General features: G+C 44.2%; 1 protein-coding gene across 10 annotated transcripts; it reads right to left on the reverse strand.

The window, feature by feature from the left end:
• Nucleotides 1-7,605: 7,605 nt before the first annotated feature.
• Nucleotides 7,606-15,643, reverse strand: LOC112257362 (suppressor of cytokine signaling 3). 10 transcript variants are annotated; one of them, XM_042325870.1, is made up of 4 exons: nt 15,079-15,643; nt 14,358-14,473; nt 13,300-13,673; nt 7,606-8,634 (listed from the first exon to the last, which is right to left on the reverse strand). In XM_042325870.1, the coding sequence occupies exons 3-4, from the start codon at nt 13,426-13,428 to the stop codon at nt 8,044-8,046; spliced, it is 720 nt and encodes a 239-aa protein (XP_042181804.1). In that variant the 5' UTR covers nt 13,429-13,673; nt 14,358-14,473; nt 15,079-15,643; the 3' UTR covers nt 7,606-8,043. The 10 variants fall into 10 exon arrangements, with proteins under 10 accessions (XP_042181804.1, XP_024286681.1, XP_042181803.1 ...); XM_024430913.2 differs by adding an exon at nt 14,650-14,719 and having other exon boundaries at nt 13,300-14,473; XM_042325869.1 differs by adding an exon at nt 14,650-14,743 and having other exon boundaries at nt 13,300-14,473.
• Nucleotides 15,644-15,652: the final 9 nt, after the last annotated feature.

Here is a 15,652-nt window from a genome sequence, read left to right on the forward strand (position 1 = left end):
ACATTACCTCTTTGATGGTTTGTCTGAGGACATAGCGGGGTGTTACGGATACAAATATCCTGTGTGTGTTTCTTTTCTCTCCTTCTCCCCTCACAGGTGAAAATCATCACTCCCCAATCAGTCAACAATCAATCATCAATCAGAAGACACACCTCCTCCTGTTTCCTACCCTATCACAGTTCCTTTCCCTTGGTTTAAAAACCCCATCAGTTGTTTGCTCTAGAGCTCAATCTCTCTGTAAATGCCATGTATGTAGATCTCTGTGTTTCACTCTCTCTTTGTGTCTTAACCTCTCTTTTGTTTGAGCACCTCCAAATCACTTTGTCATCTCCTGTGAGTATTGTTTTTGGTTATGGTGTTTGTGTTTGATTGCTGGTGGGAAAAGGGGAAACCAAGACAAGTCGCCCATGGGCATACACTACCCGTAGGTAGACATTGTTAAAAACACTAGTTAGAACTGGGCGGACCACCCACTGTATTTTTGGTTAGTTAGTTAGCTGTTAAATTAGGCTAGTCTAGCTTAGGGGTGTTTTGGATGCTTATTGTTTCTTTCCTTGGGTCCAGCTCAGCCCCTTTTCCTGCTCCCCCCATTACCGTGTGTTTTACAATAAACCCTGATTTTGACGGTATGATTTCAGTTGTCGTGGTTATTTTGTTCACACTTTTACTTTGTCACAATTATAATTTGCATGAGTTATGTTACGGGTCTCATTACCATCCCCCCCTAGACTGTCGGGCCAAAAGGGATTCGTAACACGGGGGTTCTTCTAAATGTCCTGATTATTGTCCTACTCCTTGAAAGCGGCAGCTCTAGCCTTTAGCTCGGTGCAGATGTTGCCAGTGTTCCATAGTTTCTGGTTCGGTTATGTACTTACGGTCACTATGGGGATGACTATGTCGATGCACTTATTTTTTATTATTATTCATTTTTTTATTTTGCCCTTTTTTCTCCCCAATTTCGTGGTATCCAATTGTTTTTAGTAGCTACTATCTTTTCTCATCGCCACAACTCCCGTACGTGCTCGGGAGAGGCGAAGGTTGAAAGTCATGCGTCCTCCGATACACAACCCAACCAAGCCGCACTGCTTCTTAACACAGCGTGCATCCAACCCGGAAGCCAGCCGCACCAATGTGTCGGAGGAAACACCGTAAACCTGGCAACCTTGGTTAGCACGCACTGCGCCCGGCCCGCCACAGGAGTCGCTGGTGCGCGATGAGACAAGGACATCCCTACCGGCCAAGCCCTCCCTACCCCGGACAACACTAGGCCAATTGTGCGTCGCCCCACGGACCTCCTGGTCGCGGCCGGTTACGACAGAGCCTGGGCGCAAACCCAGAGTCTCTGATGGCACAGCTGGCGCTGCAGTACAGCGCCCTTAACCACTGCGCCACCTGGGAGGCCGTCGATGCACTTATTCATGAAGCTGGTGACTGTGGTGGTATACTCCTTAATGCCATTGGATGATTCCCGGAACATTTTCCAGTCTTTGCTAGCAAAACAGTCCTGCAGCGTAGCATCCGTGTCATCTGATCACTTCTGTATTGAGCGAGTCACTGGTACTTCCTGCTTTAGTTTTTGCTTGGAATCAGGAATATAGAATTATGGTCAGATTTGCCAAATGGAGGGTGATGGAGAGCTTTGTATAGGTCTCTGTGTGTGGAGTAATGGTGGTCTAGAGTTTCTTTCCCCTCTAGTTGCACATTTGACACGTTGGTCTTCGCGTCGGACTCATTAAAGAAAAAACCTTCGTCCAGTTCGAGGTGAGTAATTGCTGTTCTGATGTCCAGAAGCTCTTTTCGGTCATAGAGTTAGCAGCAACATTATATACAAAATAAGTAACAAACAATGCGAAAAAACGAACAAAATAGCACAGTTGGTTTGGAGCCCATAAAACGGCGGCTATGCCCTCCATCGGCATTCTAATCTTACCAAGTATAAGTGAACCAGAGATAATGATTATTAATAAAAACATTAGCCCATCAATCAAGATTTCCCAAAATGGGTAATCTCTTGGTAATGATGGATTCTCAGTGTAATTTTATAGACACTTGCATCCCAAACTTCTAAAGCCTATGTTACATACAGTATGCTCACAGCAGCTCTAAGAAATTAACTTCCCCAGTCACTATGTTTGGCTACAGTCACTTTACTTAAAAAGAAAGATAAGGATACATTGTCGTGCGGATCCTTCCGCCCAGTATCACTCTTGAAAGTGGATTCTAAAATCATTGCTAAGGCATTAGCTTTTCACATAGAAACAGTAATACAAAAGTTGATTCGCTCACAGGTTTTATATGGAACAGGATGTCTTCAGACAATCTGACCTTTTTGAATATATACCAAGAATGCTCCAAAAGTGCTGACAAAGCATTTGATAGAGGCGATTGGAGACATTTGGTGGCTGTTTAAAAAAAAAACATGTTTTGGTCCGATATTTATTTCCTGGATTGAGCTATTGTACAAATCCCCCATTGTAAGTAAACATTTGTTCTTAATTTACTTGCCTGGTTAAGTATTTTTTTTAAATCTATATGAACAAATGGACAGATCTCTGAATCATTCAAGTTATCAAGAGAGACTTGGATGCCCTCTGTCTCGCTATTTATTTTCTTTAGCCACAGAACCCCTAGCATCAATAATTGGAACCCATGGCTCAATCCAGGCATAGAGATTGGTGGAGATGAACATGTGACATTTATTTTACTTATCAGGATTCAAAGTGAATTGGGATTTTTTTTACAATGACCTTTTTTAATTATGACTTTTCTAGCTTAAAGTAAATTTAAGTGGAAATAGACACGTGAAATACCTGAGTGTTCTGATACCATGCAATCTGGAGGAGGCGTATAAAATCAATTACTTTCCTTTTAATAGATAATATTGAATCCGATGTTCAGAGATGGAGATCTCTCCCTATTTCTAGTTAGGTAGGCTCAACATAATCAAAATTAAAATCTTACCAAGGTTGATGTATTTATTCTTGGCCCTGCCAGTTGAAATTCCATCCAACTTTTAAAATAAAATACAGTGGGGCAAAAAAGTATTTAGTCAGCCACCAATTGTGCAAGTTCTCCCACTTAAAAAGATGAGAGGCCTGTAATTTTCATCATAGGTACACTATGACAGACAAAATGAGAAAAAAAATCCAGAAAATCACATTGTAGGATTTTTAATGAATTTATTTGCAAATTATGGTGGAAAATAAGTATTTTCCAAAATAAGTATAAGTACAACTGAATGGAGGAATATCTGAAAGAAGCCGATTGCCAAGTTATATCAAGAAGTTGATTGCCAAGTTTTATCAAGGGTTGATTGATGGTTCAGAACCATTAGGAAAAAAATGGGAAATCTAAAGGACTTTTTTTTATGAGCATGGCCTTATTCTATTTCAGCATATTGAATGACTGTCATTCATATTCCATTCACACTGCTCAGTAAGTTTAGGCTACTTCATGATTCTCATGTTTTCCCTACATCAGTCATGAGGTTTCTTCAAGGGTGTAATCATTAGTCCAACAGTTGCAAACGTTGGACTAAAAAAGTATGTTTATCCCTGTTTTTTTCCATTGTCTTCTGTTTTAGAAGTGTTTTTTTTCAACAGAATCGGCAGAATGAATACACCCCTGATCACACGTAAACACAGTTCACTTTAATAGCAGCCTTAGGATCGGTGTAGAATTCCTTCTCGCATCTACGCGCTCTCCACCTCTCACTTTTTCCCTTCGCTTGTGAACTTCAGTTAGCCATCAAGCTAACAAAGTTATTCCCAGATGAGTTTTGCAATGGAGCCCTCTTTGTCTGGAGAAATAGGAGCTGTAGGAGTTGTATGTACTACAATTTGTTTCGGGACAACCTGGAGTTCCAATATGGAAATTGTTTGCTTGCAGAGGATTATAGGCTTGAGGTGGCATCCTTTTATTTTTATTTTTTTTAAATTTCACATAGCTGACGCTACACATCCAAGGATAACTAACCAAATTATGAAAAACAAGCATTGTAATTTTGAAAAGTGAGCGTGGAAGAGGTGAAAAAAATTGTCTATCAACAATGACAAGCCACTGGGGTCTGACAACTTGGATGGAAAATGAATTATAGCAGATGATATTGCCACTCCTATTTGACATATTTTCAAATTAGCCTAATAGAACGTGTGTGCCCCCAGGCCTGGATGGAAGCAAAAGTAATTCCGCTACCTAGGAATAGTAAAACCCCCTTAACTGACTCAAATAACTGAGTCTTGTTACCAACCATTAGTACACTTTTGGAAAAAGGGTGTTTGACCAGATACAATGAAAAAAAAAATGGTTTGAGACGTCTCATTGTTTTTTGTTATGGGATACTGTCTTAAGAGACCATGCAGTGGCTCATGTCCACTCTATTTGGGCTTGTGGGTTTATTTACATTTTAGATCTCTAGTTGTAACGGACACTTTTCAGCTGTTGTCATACGGTTTTCTTACCACATCCTAATTATTATCTCTGTGGAAATAATTGTGCGTACCTGAAGATACTTACCTTTGGCATTGTTACTTACTTGAAGATCTGTGGATACCTGTACACACTGGAAACCTGTGGAATAAAGTAATTTGGTTTTGGAATCTGTGTTTGTTAGAGTGATGCGCGTCTACCATACAGCCTAAAGCTATGCTATCGCTGCCCCTACATGGCATTTTGTTTTACGTTTGTGAAGTAGAAAAACATAAACAAATGGTTAATTATGTAATCTAATCGGTTCATGGAGAAGGGGAGGCAGTATCGGTAAAGGTGTGTGTGAGGGTTTGTTTGTGTGTGTGTGCATGCATGTGGTTGTGTGATTTTGGCTAGTTGCATGAGAGCTCTAAAGCAGCTGTACCTTTGAGTTAAAAAACTTGAGGTAGAAACCACAATGTAGAAATGAAACTGTGTAGGTGTGTTTTTTCCTTTATGGTGTGAGAAAGCTACTAGATGTTCTGTGTAAGTGTGATTGTGTTTATTCATCTGTGTGCATTCTCAGTACAGGAAACCTCATTGTATGTGTTTAAACCATAGCACTTGTTTTCTGATTACACCGTGTAAGTGTGATACTCAAAAAGCAGAGAGACAGAAATGTGTGTATCCAACAGACAAATGAAGGCACAAGGAGAATCAGTTATTTTGTAAAAATAGTGCTCTTTAATATACATTGTTGAAATATCTTAGAAATATAAATATGTGCAAAGTTCAATCTTTAATTTCTCTTCTGAAATGCTTTTAGTTTTTTTGTTGTTCCAGATAGTTGGGCTTGCACTGTCTGCCAGTCTAGTGGCGAGGTTATGAGCAGTCTTTATAAAAGACAAATACTTCTGACACACACATGTAGCTGAGCTGGTGCGACACATTAGGTTGATATGACGATAATAGATGTTAAAAATTACAACCGTTACTCTTCTACTAACTAGGCTCCTATCAGGAAGACATAGATTTAGCTAAACACAACATCATCTTCAAATGAAGGATTTGTTTTCTGTTTTCACACTGGGCCACAATCTTGCCTACTCATCCTCCTCACCACTCACCACTCACTCACTATACTATACACTATATTACCGCTTCTCCCCCAATCATCCTTGCATGTCCCCCCCTCATCCAGCCTCCGCCATACTCATCTTCAGCACTCTTCCCTCACCCTTCAACCCCCCTCCCCCGGACTACTGACTATGTTCGGCTTCAGTTTCTGAATGTGTCCCAAATGGCACCCAATTTTATATACAGTGCACTACTTTTGACCAGAGCTAGTGCACTTTAAAGGAAATAAGGTGGCACTTGGGACACATGTTGTTCCTGCCTGCCAGGAACTAAAATAATATCCACTGTTAGCTTTGGGGTTGAGTGAGAGAGAGATCTATTTATATAAATAAGCGACCGAGCGGTGTTAGTGTTATCATACATCCGAGTAGATGGATGGAGAGACGGGAAGAAAGACAAAGACACAGAGGCATCTCCATCACATTCTAACAGAAGAGCTACCAAAGCTGCAGTTACAGTGCTGTGAAAAATAATTCTCTATTTTTGCATATTTTTTCCAACATCGCTGTGGAGGAATTTAGGCCCACTCTTGCATGGAGAACGGATTTAACTCAGCCACATTTGTGGGTTTTCATGCATAAACTGCTTGTTTCAAGTCCTCCAACAACATCTCAATTTGGATTAGGTCTGGACTTTGAGGCCATTCCAAAACTTAAAATGTGTTGCTTTTTAACAATTTTCATGTAGACATGATTGTGTGTTTTGGATCATTGTCTTGCTGCATGACTCAGCTGCCTCAGGACCTGGACCACTTGCCTTAATAGACAGAACCATGAATTCTACTCTGTATCAGAGAAATCTACAGGAGAATGTCAGGCCATCCGTCTGTGAGCTGAAGCGCATCTGGGTCACGCAGCTAGACAATGATGCAAAACAAACAAAGTCTACATGAAAATGTCTAAAAAGAAACAAATTTGAAGCCTTGTCAAAGTACGGACCTATTCCCAATTGAGATGTTGTGACAGGACTTGAAACGAACAGTTCATGCTTGAAAACCCACAAATGTCGCTGACTTAAAGCAGTTCTGCATGCATGAGTGGGCCAAAATTCCTCCACAGCGACGTGAGAGACGGATCAACAACTACAGGAAGCATTTGGTTGCAGTCATTGCAGCTAAAGATGGCACAACCAGTTATTGAGTGTAAGGGGGCAATTACTTTCACACACAGGGGCATTGGGTGTTGCCTAACTGTGTTTATGAAATAAGTATATAACTGTTATTTGTTCACTCAGGTTCCCTGTATTTAATATTAGGTTTGGGTTGAAGATCTGATAATTCAATATCAAAAATATGCAAAAGTAGTCCTCCCGGGTGGCGCAGTGGTTAAGGGCCAGCTGTGCCACCAGAGACTGGGTTCGTGACCAGGAGGTCCGTGGGGCGACGCACAATTGGCCTAGCGTCGTCCGGGTTAGGGAGGGCTTGGCCGGTAGGGATATCCTTGCCTCATCGCGCACCAGCGACTCCTGTGGCGGGCCGGGCACAGTGCGCGCTAACCAAGGTTGCCAGGTGTTTCCTCCGACACATTGGTACGGGTGGCTTCCAGATTGGATGCGCTGTATTAAGAAGCAGTGCGGCATGGTTGGGTTGTGTATCGGAGGACGCATGACTTTCAACCTTCGTCTCTCCCGAGGCCGTACGGGAGTGGTAGCGATGAGACAAGATAATAGCTACTAAAAAACAATTGGATACCATGAAATTGGGGAGAAAAAAATAAAAAAATATGCAAAAGTAGAGAGAATTTGAAATGCTTTTTCACAGCACTGTAAGCTGTATGTACGTGGTGTCTTGTGTATGTTTGTGAGGCTCACGGCTGTCTTCAGCCATGATCCCCCACACCCTCCTATGAGGCTATGCTAGTTGGCATACAGCAGTGGAAATGTGTACGACACCACAAACACTTTCACTCTGCTTTTGGCCCCTTCGTTTGACACACTACTGTTCTCTAGACACTCTCATTACACCTCTCTCCTTGTCTCTCGCTTCCTTTCCCTCCCTCTCACAGTCCATTGAGCCCATTCTACATGTCAAACAGGAGAAAAAAGGGAGGAGATGAAAGCCTCTATTGATCAATAGAAGGAGCTATACCTCAGCCACAGCAGCACAACAAACCCCAAACAACCTTCTGGCTATACTCCTAAAGCCACACACGTCACTGTGTGTGTGTTTGCATGCATGTGTGGCATGTCCACGGTCTGCATTTTCGACCTATCAATCTTTTTGACTACCCAATCACAGCACCCGCTGGGAGATTGGGTCACTGGCTGAGAGGGCAACGACTTTTAACCCCCCCAGTCTTGTCTTAACTCCCATTAACGGTCTGTCCAGGAGTGGAGGAGTATCAATGGTTACCTATATTAGGTTCCCCTTGGTAAGAAAGCAGTGGCATCGATTTGGAACAGCTTACCCTTTCCAAATCCTATCCTCAACCGTTAGAGGGGAAAACCCCAAACCTGAACTGTGTGAGTGTGTGTGTGTTTTTGTGTGTATGTGTGTGTGTGTTAGATAGGGGCATCGTACTCGTCCAAGAAGTTCCTGAGTGTGTGAGGGAGCTGGTGTGTGTCGGGGCTGGCCGAGCCCCCGAGGTGTCCGTTCAGGGTCCTCCTACACAGGTGTTGGAGGGAGGACAGGGAGGAGGGGAGGGGTCGACGCAGCTCCAACGGAACCTTCTCTCCCCCTGAGTGTATCAGATACACACTCCCAGTCCCCGACCCCACAGTCTCCCCTGCCGCCGCAGCCGTGCCTCCCCCCGCCCTTACCCCAGCCTCCCCTCCTCCTGCTGCTTCTCCACCTCGCCCCTCCTTCCCCATGTAGTGTCCAATCAGTTTGAGCACACAGTCGAAGCGCGGGGGCATGTGTGTGCAGCACGAGTCGGGTTGCAGGTAAAAGCTTCCCCCCTGGCTGTGGATACGGAGGTTCTTGGTCCCGCGGGCCGTCTGGACCGACAGTGTGAAGAAGTAGTGGTGGTCGGATGAGTCTCGAACCAGGAAGGTCCCGGGGGGCTGGGAGCGGAGCAGAGAGCTAGCCTCACGACCCCCCACCGCACCCCAGTAGAACCCACTCTCTTGTAGCTTACGCACCGCACACAGCACCTGGAGCAAGGAGAAGAATAGGTTACTTACTGTATATTATAAACTGGGTGGTTCGAGCTCTGAATGCTGATTGGCTGAAAGCCATGGTATATCAGACTGTATACCACAGGTATACCACGGGACAAAACCTTTCTTTTTACTGCTCTAATTACATTGGTAAGCAATTTATAATAGCAATTAGGCACCTTGGGGGTTTGTGGTATATGGCCAATATACCATGGCTAAGGGCTGTATCCAGGCACTCCACATTGCCTCGTGCATAAGAACAGCCCTTAGCTACGGTATATTGGCCATATACCCCACCCACTCGTGCTTTATTGCTTAAAAATAGTTGATGACAATAACTACGATACATACACTGTCGTATACATACACTGTCGTATATTCAATCTCTTCCTATCTGCTGTCCCCACTTGCTTCAAGATGTCCACCATTGTTCCTGTACCCAATAAACTAAATTAGTGTCCTGGGCTTCATGGCGGGCTGCCCCCAGGAGGTGAAGGTAGGCAACAACACCACTACACTGATCCTCAACACGGGGGCTCCACAAGGGTGTGTGCGCAACCCTCACTGCACTCCCAGTTCACCCATGACAGAGTGGCTACGGACGTCTCCAACTCAATCATCAAGTTTGAACACAACAACAGTGGTCGTCCTGATTACCAACAATGTCGAAACAGCCGGCAGAGAGGTGGTGAGGCATCTGGCTGAGTGGTGCCAGAAAAGAACCTCTTCCTCAACGTTAAAAAGACGAAGGAGCTGATCGTGGACTTCAGGAGACACCAGAGGGAGCACGCTCCCATCCACATTGACAGGTCCAATTGACAGGTGAAAAGCTTCAAGTTTCCTCAGAGTACACATCACTGACAAACTGAAATGGTCCACCCACACAGACAGTGTGGTGAAGAAGTGCAACAGCCCCTCTTCAACCTCAGGTGGCTGAAGAAATTCATCTTGGCCCCTAAGACCCTCAAACTTTAACAGATGCACCATTGAGAGCATCCTGTCGAGCTGTATCACCGTCTGGGATGGCAACTGCACAGTCCAGAGGTTGGTGAGGTCTGCCCAATGTTGGCATCACCAGGGGCACACTGCCTGCCCTCTAGGACATCTACAGTATCCGGTGTCACAGGAAGGCCCCGAAGATCGTCAAGGACCTCAGCCACATGAGCCACAGCCTGTTCACCCCACTACCATCCAGAAGGTGAGGTCAGTATAGGTGCATCAAAGCTGGTACAGAGAGACTGAAAAACAGCTTCTCACTCAAGGCCATCAGATCGCTAAATAGTCACTACTAGCCGGCCTCTGCCCAGTACCCTGCCCTGAACTTTAGTCACTGTCACTAGCCGGCTACCCTCCGGTTTCTCAAACCTGCACCTTAGAGACTGCTGCCCTATAGGCATAGAACACTGGTCACTTTAATAATGTTTACATACAATTTTTTACCCAATTCATACGTCTATAATGTATTTTAGTCAAGGCCTATCCTATTTAACTATTGCTGTACATATACTATTCTTCAGATATACTACATACTCTCTCCATAATGTCTGTACATCCCATCATACACACACACACACAGTACATTCAGAAAGTATTCAGACTCCTTGACTTTTTCCACATTTTGTTAAGTTACAGCAAGAACAGGTTCAGACATTTTTGCAAATAAAAGAAAACGGAAATAACATTCACAAGTATTACAACCCTTTACTCAGTACTTTGTTGAAGCACATTTGGCACCAATTACAGCTTAGATTCTTCTTGGGTATGACCCTACAAGCTTAGCACACCTGTATGTGGAGAGTTTCTCCCATTCTTCGCTGCAGATCCATCTCTGGAGAGACCTGAACAGCTATTTTCAGGTCTCTCCAGAGATGTTTGATCAGGTACAAGTCCAGGCTCTGGCTGGGCCACTCAAGGACATTGAGACTTGTACGAAGCCACTCCTGCGTTGTCTTGGCTTTGTGCTTAGGGTCATTGTCCTATTGGAAGGTGAACCTTAGCACCCCAGTCTGAGTGCTCTGGAGCATGTTTTCATCAAGGATCTCTCTGTACTTTGCTCCGCTCATCTTTCCCTCCATCCTGACCAGTCTCCCAATTCCTGCCGCTGAAAAACGTAACCACAGCATGATTCTGCCACCACCATGCTTCACCGTAGGGATGGTGCCAGGGTTCCTCCAGACATTCCGCCTGGCTTTCAGGCCAAAGAGTTCAATCTTGGTTTCATCAAACCAGAGAATCTTGTTTCTTCGAAGCCTTTTGGCAAACTCAAAGCATGCTGTCATGTGCCTTTCACTATGCTGTGCCTTGATTGTATTACTGTTGATGATATCTGGAAATGTGCATGTACATCCTGGCCCATCTACTGTTGCTATTCCCAATTCTGACTTGTGCTCAGATATCTGCTTCACTGATTTCTGCTCTCGTAAAAGCCTGTGTTTTCTGTACGTTAACACTAGAAGCTTATTACCTAAATGTATCAATTGAAAGTGTAGGTTCACAGCTCCAATCCAGATGAGTTTGTCATTACTGAGACGTGGTTAATTAAGGAAGTGTGTTAAGAATACTGATGTTAACCTTTCTGGTAATAACCTTTTTCGGCAAGACAGATCTTCCAAAGGTGGAGAAATGGAAATCTTTACCAAGAATCACCTTCAGTGCTCGGTTGTCTCCACCAAGTCTGTCCCCAAACAATTTGATTTGCTGGTTTTAAGCATTAAACTTTCAAATAGCTCTTTGTTGGCTGTTGCTGGGTGCTATTGTCCTCCATCAGCACCGGCCTGTACCCTACCTGCCCTAAGCACTCTCCTGGCCCCTTATTCTAAGTTTGAATTTGGCCTGCTTGGTGACCTAAACTGGGACATGCTTAAACCACCTGACCAAGTCCTAAAGCAATGGGACTCCCTAAATCTTTCTCAGATTATTACCAATCCACAAGGTATGACTACCATTAGGCCATCAGATTTGTCACCACTGCTCCTTATAGGACACATCACTGCACTCAACACTGCTCTGTAAACTAGTCATCTCTGTATACCCATCGCAAGACCCACTGGTTGATGCTTATTTGAAAGACCCTCTTAGGCCTCACTCCCCTTTATCTGCAATATCCACTGCAACCCTCATCCTCCACATACAACACCCGTTCCGCCAGTCACATTCTGTTAAAGGTCCCCAAAGCACACACATTTCTGGGTCGCTCCTCTTTTCAGTTCGCTGCAGCTAGCGACTGGAACAAGCTCCAACAAACACTCAAACTGGACCATTGTCTCCATCTCTTCATTCAAAGACTCAATCATGGACACTCTTACTGACAGTTGTGGCTGCTTTGTGTGATGTATTGTTGTCTCTACCTTCTTGCCCTTTGTGCTGTTGTCTGTGCCCAATAATGTTTGTAGCATGTTTTGTGCTGGTACCATGTTGTTATGTTGTGTTGCTACAATGCTGGGTTGTCATGTGTTGCTGCCTTGCTATATTGTCATCTTAGGTCTCTCTTTATGTGGTGTTGTCTCTCTTGTTGTGATGTGTGTTTTGTCATATATATTTAAGCCCAGGTCCCCGTCACCACAGGATGCCTTTTGGTAGGCCGTCACTAAACAAGAATTTGTTCTTAACTGACTAGCCTAGTTAAATAAAGGTTAAATAAAATAAATAATAAAATACTGAGGAGTGGCTTCCATCTGGCCACTCTACCATAAACGTCTAATTGGTGGAGTGCTGCAGAGAAAGGTTGTCCTTCTGGAAGGTTCTCCCATCTCCACAGCTCTGTCAGAGTGACCATTGGGTTGGTGGTCACCTCCCTGACCAAGGCCCCTTTCCCCCAATTGCTCAGTTTGGCTGAGAGGCAAGCTCTAGGAAGTGTCTTGGTGGTTCCAAACTTCTTCCATTTAAGAATGATGGAGGTCACTGTTCTTAGGGACCTTTACTGCTGCAGAAATGTTTTGGTACCCTTCCCCAGATCTGTGCTTCAACATAATCCTGTCTCAGAGCTCTATGGACAATTCCTTCGACCTCATGGCTTGGTTTTTGCTCCGACATGCAACTGTGGGACCTTATATGTACAGGTGTGCGCCTTTCCAAATCATGTCCAATCAATTTAATTTACCACAGGTGGACTCCAATGAAGTTGTAGAAACATCTCAAGGATGATCAATAGAAACAGTATGCACCTGAGCTCAATTTCGAGTCTCATAGCAAAGTAATTTCTGTTTTTCTAAAGATTCTAAAAACCGGTTTTTGCTTTGTCATTATCGGGTGTTGTGTGTAGATTGCTGTGGAAATTGTTTTATTTAATAAATTTTTGAATAAGTCTAATATAACAAAATGTGGAATAAGTCAAGGGGTCTGAATACTTCCGAGGACAATGTATATGTATCCTAATGTTTCTATATTTATTAATTATATTTTTAACTTTTTAGATGTCTGTATTGTTAGATATTACTTCACTGCTGGAGCTAGGAACACACGCATTTCGCTACACCCGCTAAATATGTGTATGCGACCAATAAAAGTGGATTGATTTATCAACTATGTTGTAAAGACAACAATTGGACAAACCAAGAGACTGGGGGAGGAGTAATGATGGGTTTGCATTCAGTAAAAGGCTAGCTAGTTTACCTTGAGTACATGTGGAGCTGACTGACAGTCATGACGTATTTAACTGACCTGTTGGTAGTGTGCATGTGAGCTGAAGGGTTTATAGCGCAGGTGGTGCACATGAGACCCCTGACCTCTGGGCTCTGGGGGGGTCATGCTGCTCATGGTGGGGGGGTCGCGCCTGCTGTGGGTTACCATGGCGCCCTTACCCCCACGCTCGGCTCGTTGACCGAGGGGTGGGGGGTCCAGAGCAGGGAGGGGCGAGGGAGAGTAGAGGGCAGGAGGGAGAGAGAGAAGAAGGGATGAAGAGGGTTTGCGATGTGGGAAAAGGGTGAGGGCGTGAGGAAGGAGGGGGGGGAGAGGGGTGCACACACGTTTCCCAGAGCGATGACACTGAGGAGCAGTCCAAAGAGGACCTCAGAGAGACCACCCACTGCAGACAGCTGCAGAGAGAAAGGCGAGAGAGAGAGCAGGGGGCAGAAATGTGTTATCATACATTTTCTTGTGAACACTTCAAAGGTGTGAAGCAGTCTTTTTCCACTGATTCTATATGGAGGCCATCACATGGTGGAGTAAATCATCTGTACATAAAACACATTCACAAAAACATACATAGCTACACACCCACAAACATTCAGCTAGAGGTTTGAACCTTGATCCCTGTTGTCAGTCAGGTCATTATCATCTCTGACGTTAAGGTCCAAATAACTGTGTACACACACACACACACACAGCTCAGCTCAAACTCTCTTTTACCACTGGGGGGGGTTCAGAAAACCAGGTTATTATGAATGAGTCCAGGTTCATTCTGAATAAATAACCTCATTCCCATGCAGCCTGCTGCTTTCACCAGCAGAGCTCTATGGTTCTCCGGTTTCATGGTAAATAGGCTACCCCCGGGTGGGTGGGTCTGGCCGTCTCACTGTGCTGCTGATCAGTGCATTTGGAGCAAGACGTAATGGGCCCAGCTCCATATTTAATAGATCTCCATTCACCAAGGACCGATGCTAGTTGTTACTTGAAGCGGCAAGAGATGCCATAACTGCCCGCTCTGCAGCTGCTAAACATGGTGTCTGTCTGAGCTGAGCTGGGGCCCCTTCCAGCCACAAAATAGAAATGTGACTTACCCCCTAATTCTAAGAGTGTAGGCTGACTCGAGGAAACCTGGAGTTCCTCAAGGAGCCATTGCAGTCAATGGGTTCATATTTGCACCTTCGGTTTGTTGAGGGGTTCTTGGAATAACCTTTAATGTTTCAATATAGCAAAGGGTTAACATGATGAACATGAATAACATTTACTCTTACAGGGGGGACAAAAATAACTAAAAGTCATGCCTCCAATATTTTGATAGGCTATTGCCACTACAATATATTATTGAATAGGTTCAAAATTTAACCCCTTGCATCACAAAAAGGTTACCGTTATATGCTTTACACAGGGGTTCCTTGAAGAACTTTTTCAGAGAGGTTCCTCAAGGAACAGTTTTGACCTGAAAAAAAAGGTATGTGGCAATCTGTTGAACACCAAAAGGTTATTTGAGGCATATTTCCTTCCAAGAGTGTACAACATAGCACTGTCTATCTGGAATAAGGAGAATGAGTATAATACATCCCAAAAGCAAAGTCCTGTTCTGCATTGCGCCATTAAGCTGCCTGTAGTAGAGCTGGTTCCCTGTGATGTTTTTGGAGGCACAAATGGCTTCCCATATCGCCGTTATGATAATCATGTTTTTGCGCAATTGCAACGTCTTGCTTAACATGTGCACTGTTACACACATATGCAGTATGCTATTTTATGAACCATGTACAGCAGCACTCTATGCCCCGGGTATGGAGCCTGTTTATTTACCTTGGAGATTGTTCCTGTCCCGGGCTCCAGCGTTCCTCTCCAGGGAGAAAATATCCAAAGTCCCCGAATGTCTGTGTGTTAAATCATTTATTAACTTTGTCATTAACGCTGAATAGACGGCCTCTTCTAACCGACGGAGAAATGTATCGGTAAAGACGTCGGTGTCCTCTCTCTCTCTCGCTCGCTCGCTCTCTCTCTCTCTCTCTCTCTCTCTCTCTCTCTCGCTCTCTAGCAAACGGAGGTAGCTGTGTTACCGCGGTCAACGAGTAGAGCGAAGGCTCCACCTCCTCAGCTCTGAGGTTCTTCCAGTAAACACACACACATGCGCGCGCTTTGGCAGATTGCCAATAAATAATCAGTGCGTGACCTTTTACGGGAAGATTCCCGTAGTTATTGGCTGGTGAGTCCTCCCTTCCCATCCACTCCTCTGACAAGGTGAAACAGTTGAAGCCGTTTGCTTAGACTACCCTTGATAAAAAAACCACAATTCAAGCATGACTGACGACTAGCCTACTGCACTTATAAACAAAGTGTTACACAACACACAATTTAAACTCAAGCTTCCACAGTATAC

The sequence above is a fragment of the Oncorhynchus tshawytscha genome, linkage group LG01 (genome assembly GCF_018296145.1).
Source record: "Oncorhynchus tshawytscha isolate Ot180627B linkage group LG01, Otsh_v2.0, whole genome shotgun sequence".
Lineage (NCBI taxonomy): Eukaryota > Metazoa > Chordata > Actinopteri > Salmoniformes > Salmonidae > Oncorhynchus > Oncorhynchus tshawytscha.

Coding starts and splice junctions, on each gene's coding strand:
- LOC112257362 (XM_024430928.2), bottom strand. CDS start 13,428: ATGGTAACCCACAGCAGGCGCGACCCCCCCACCATGAGCAGCATGACC. Junction 8,635..13,299: donor CACATGCACACTACCAACAG/GTCAGTTAAATA, acceptor TCCTTGCTCCAG/GTGCTGTGTGCGGTGCGTAA.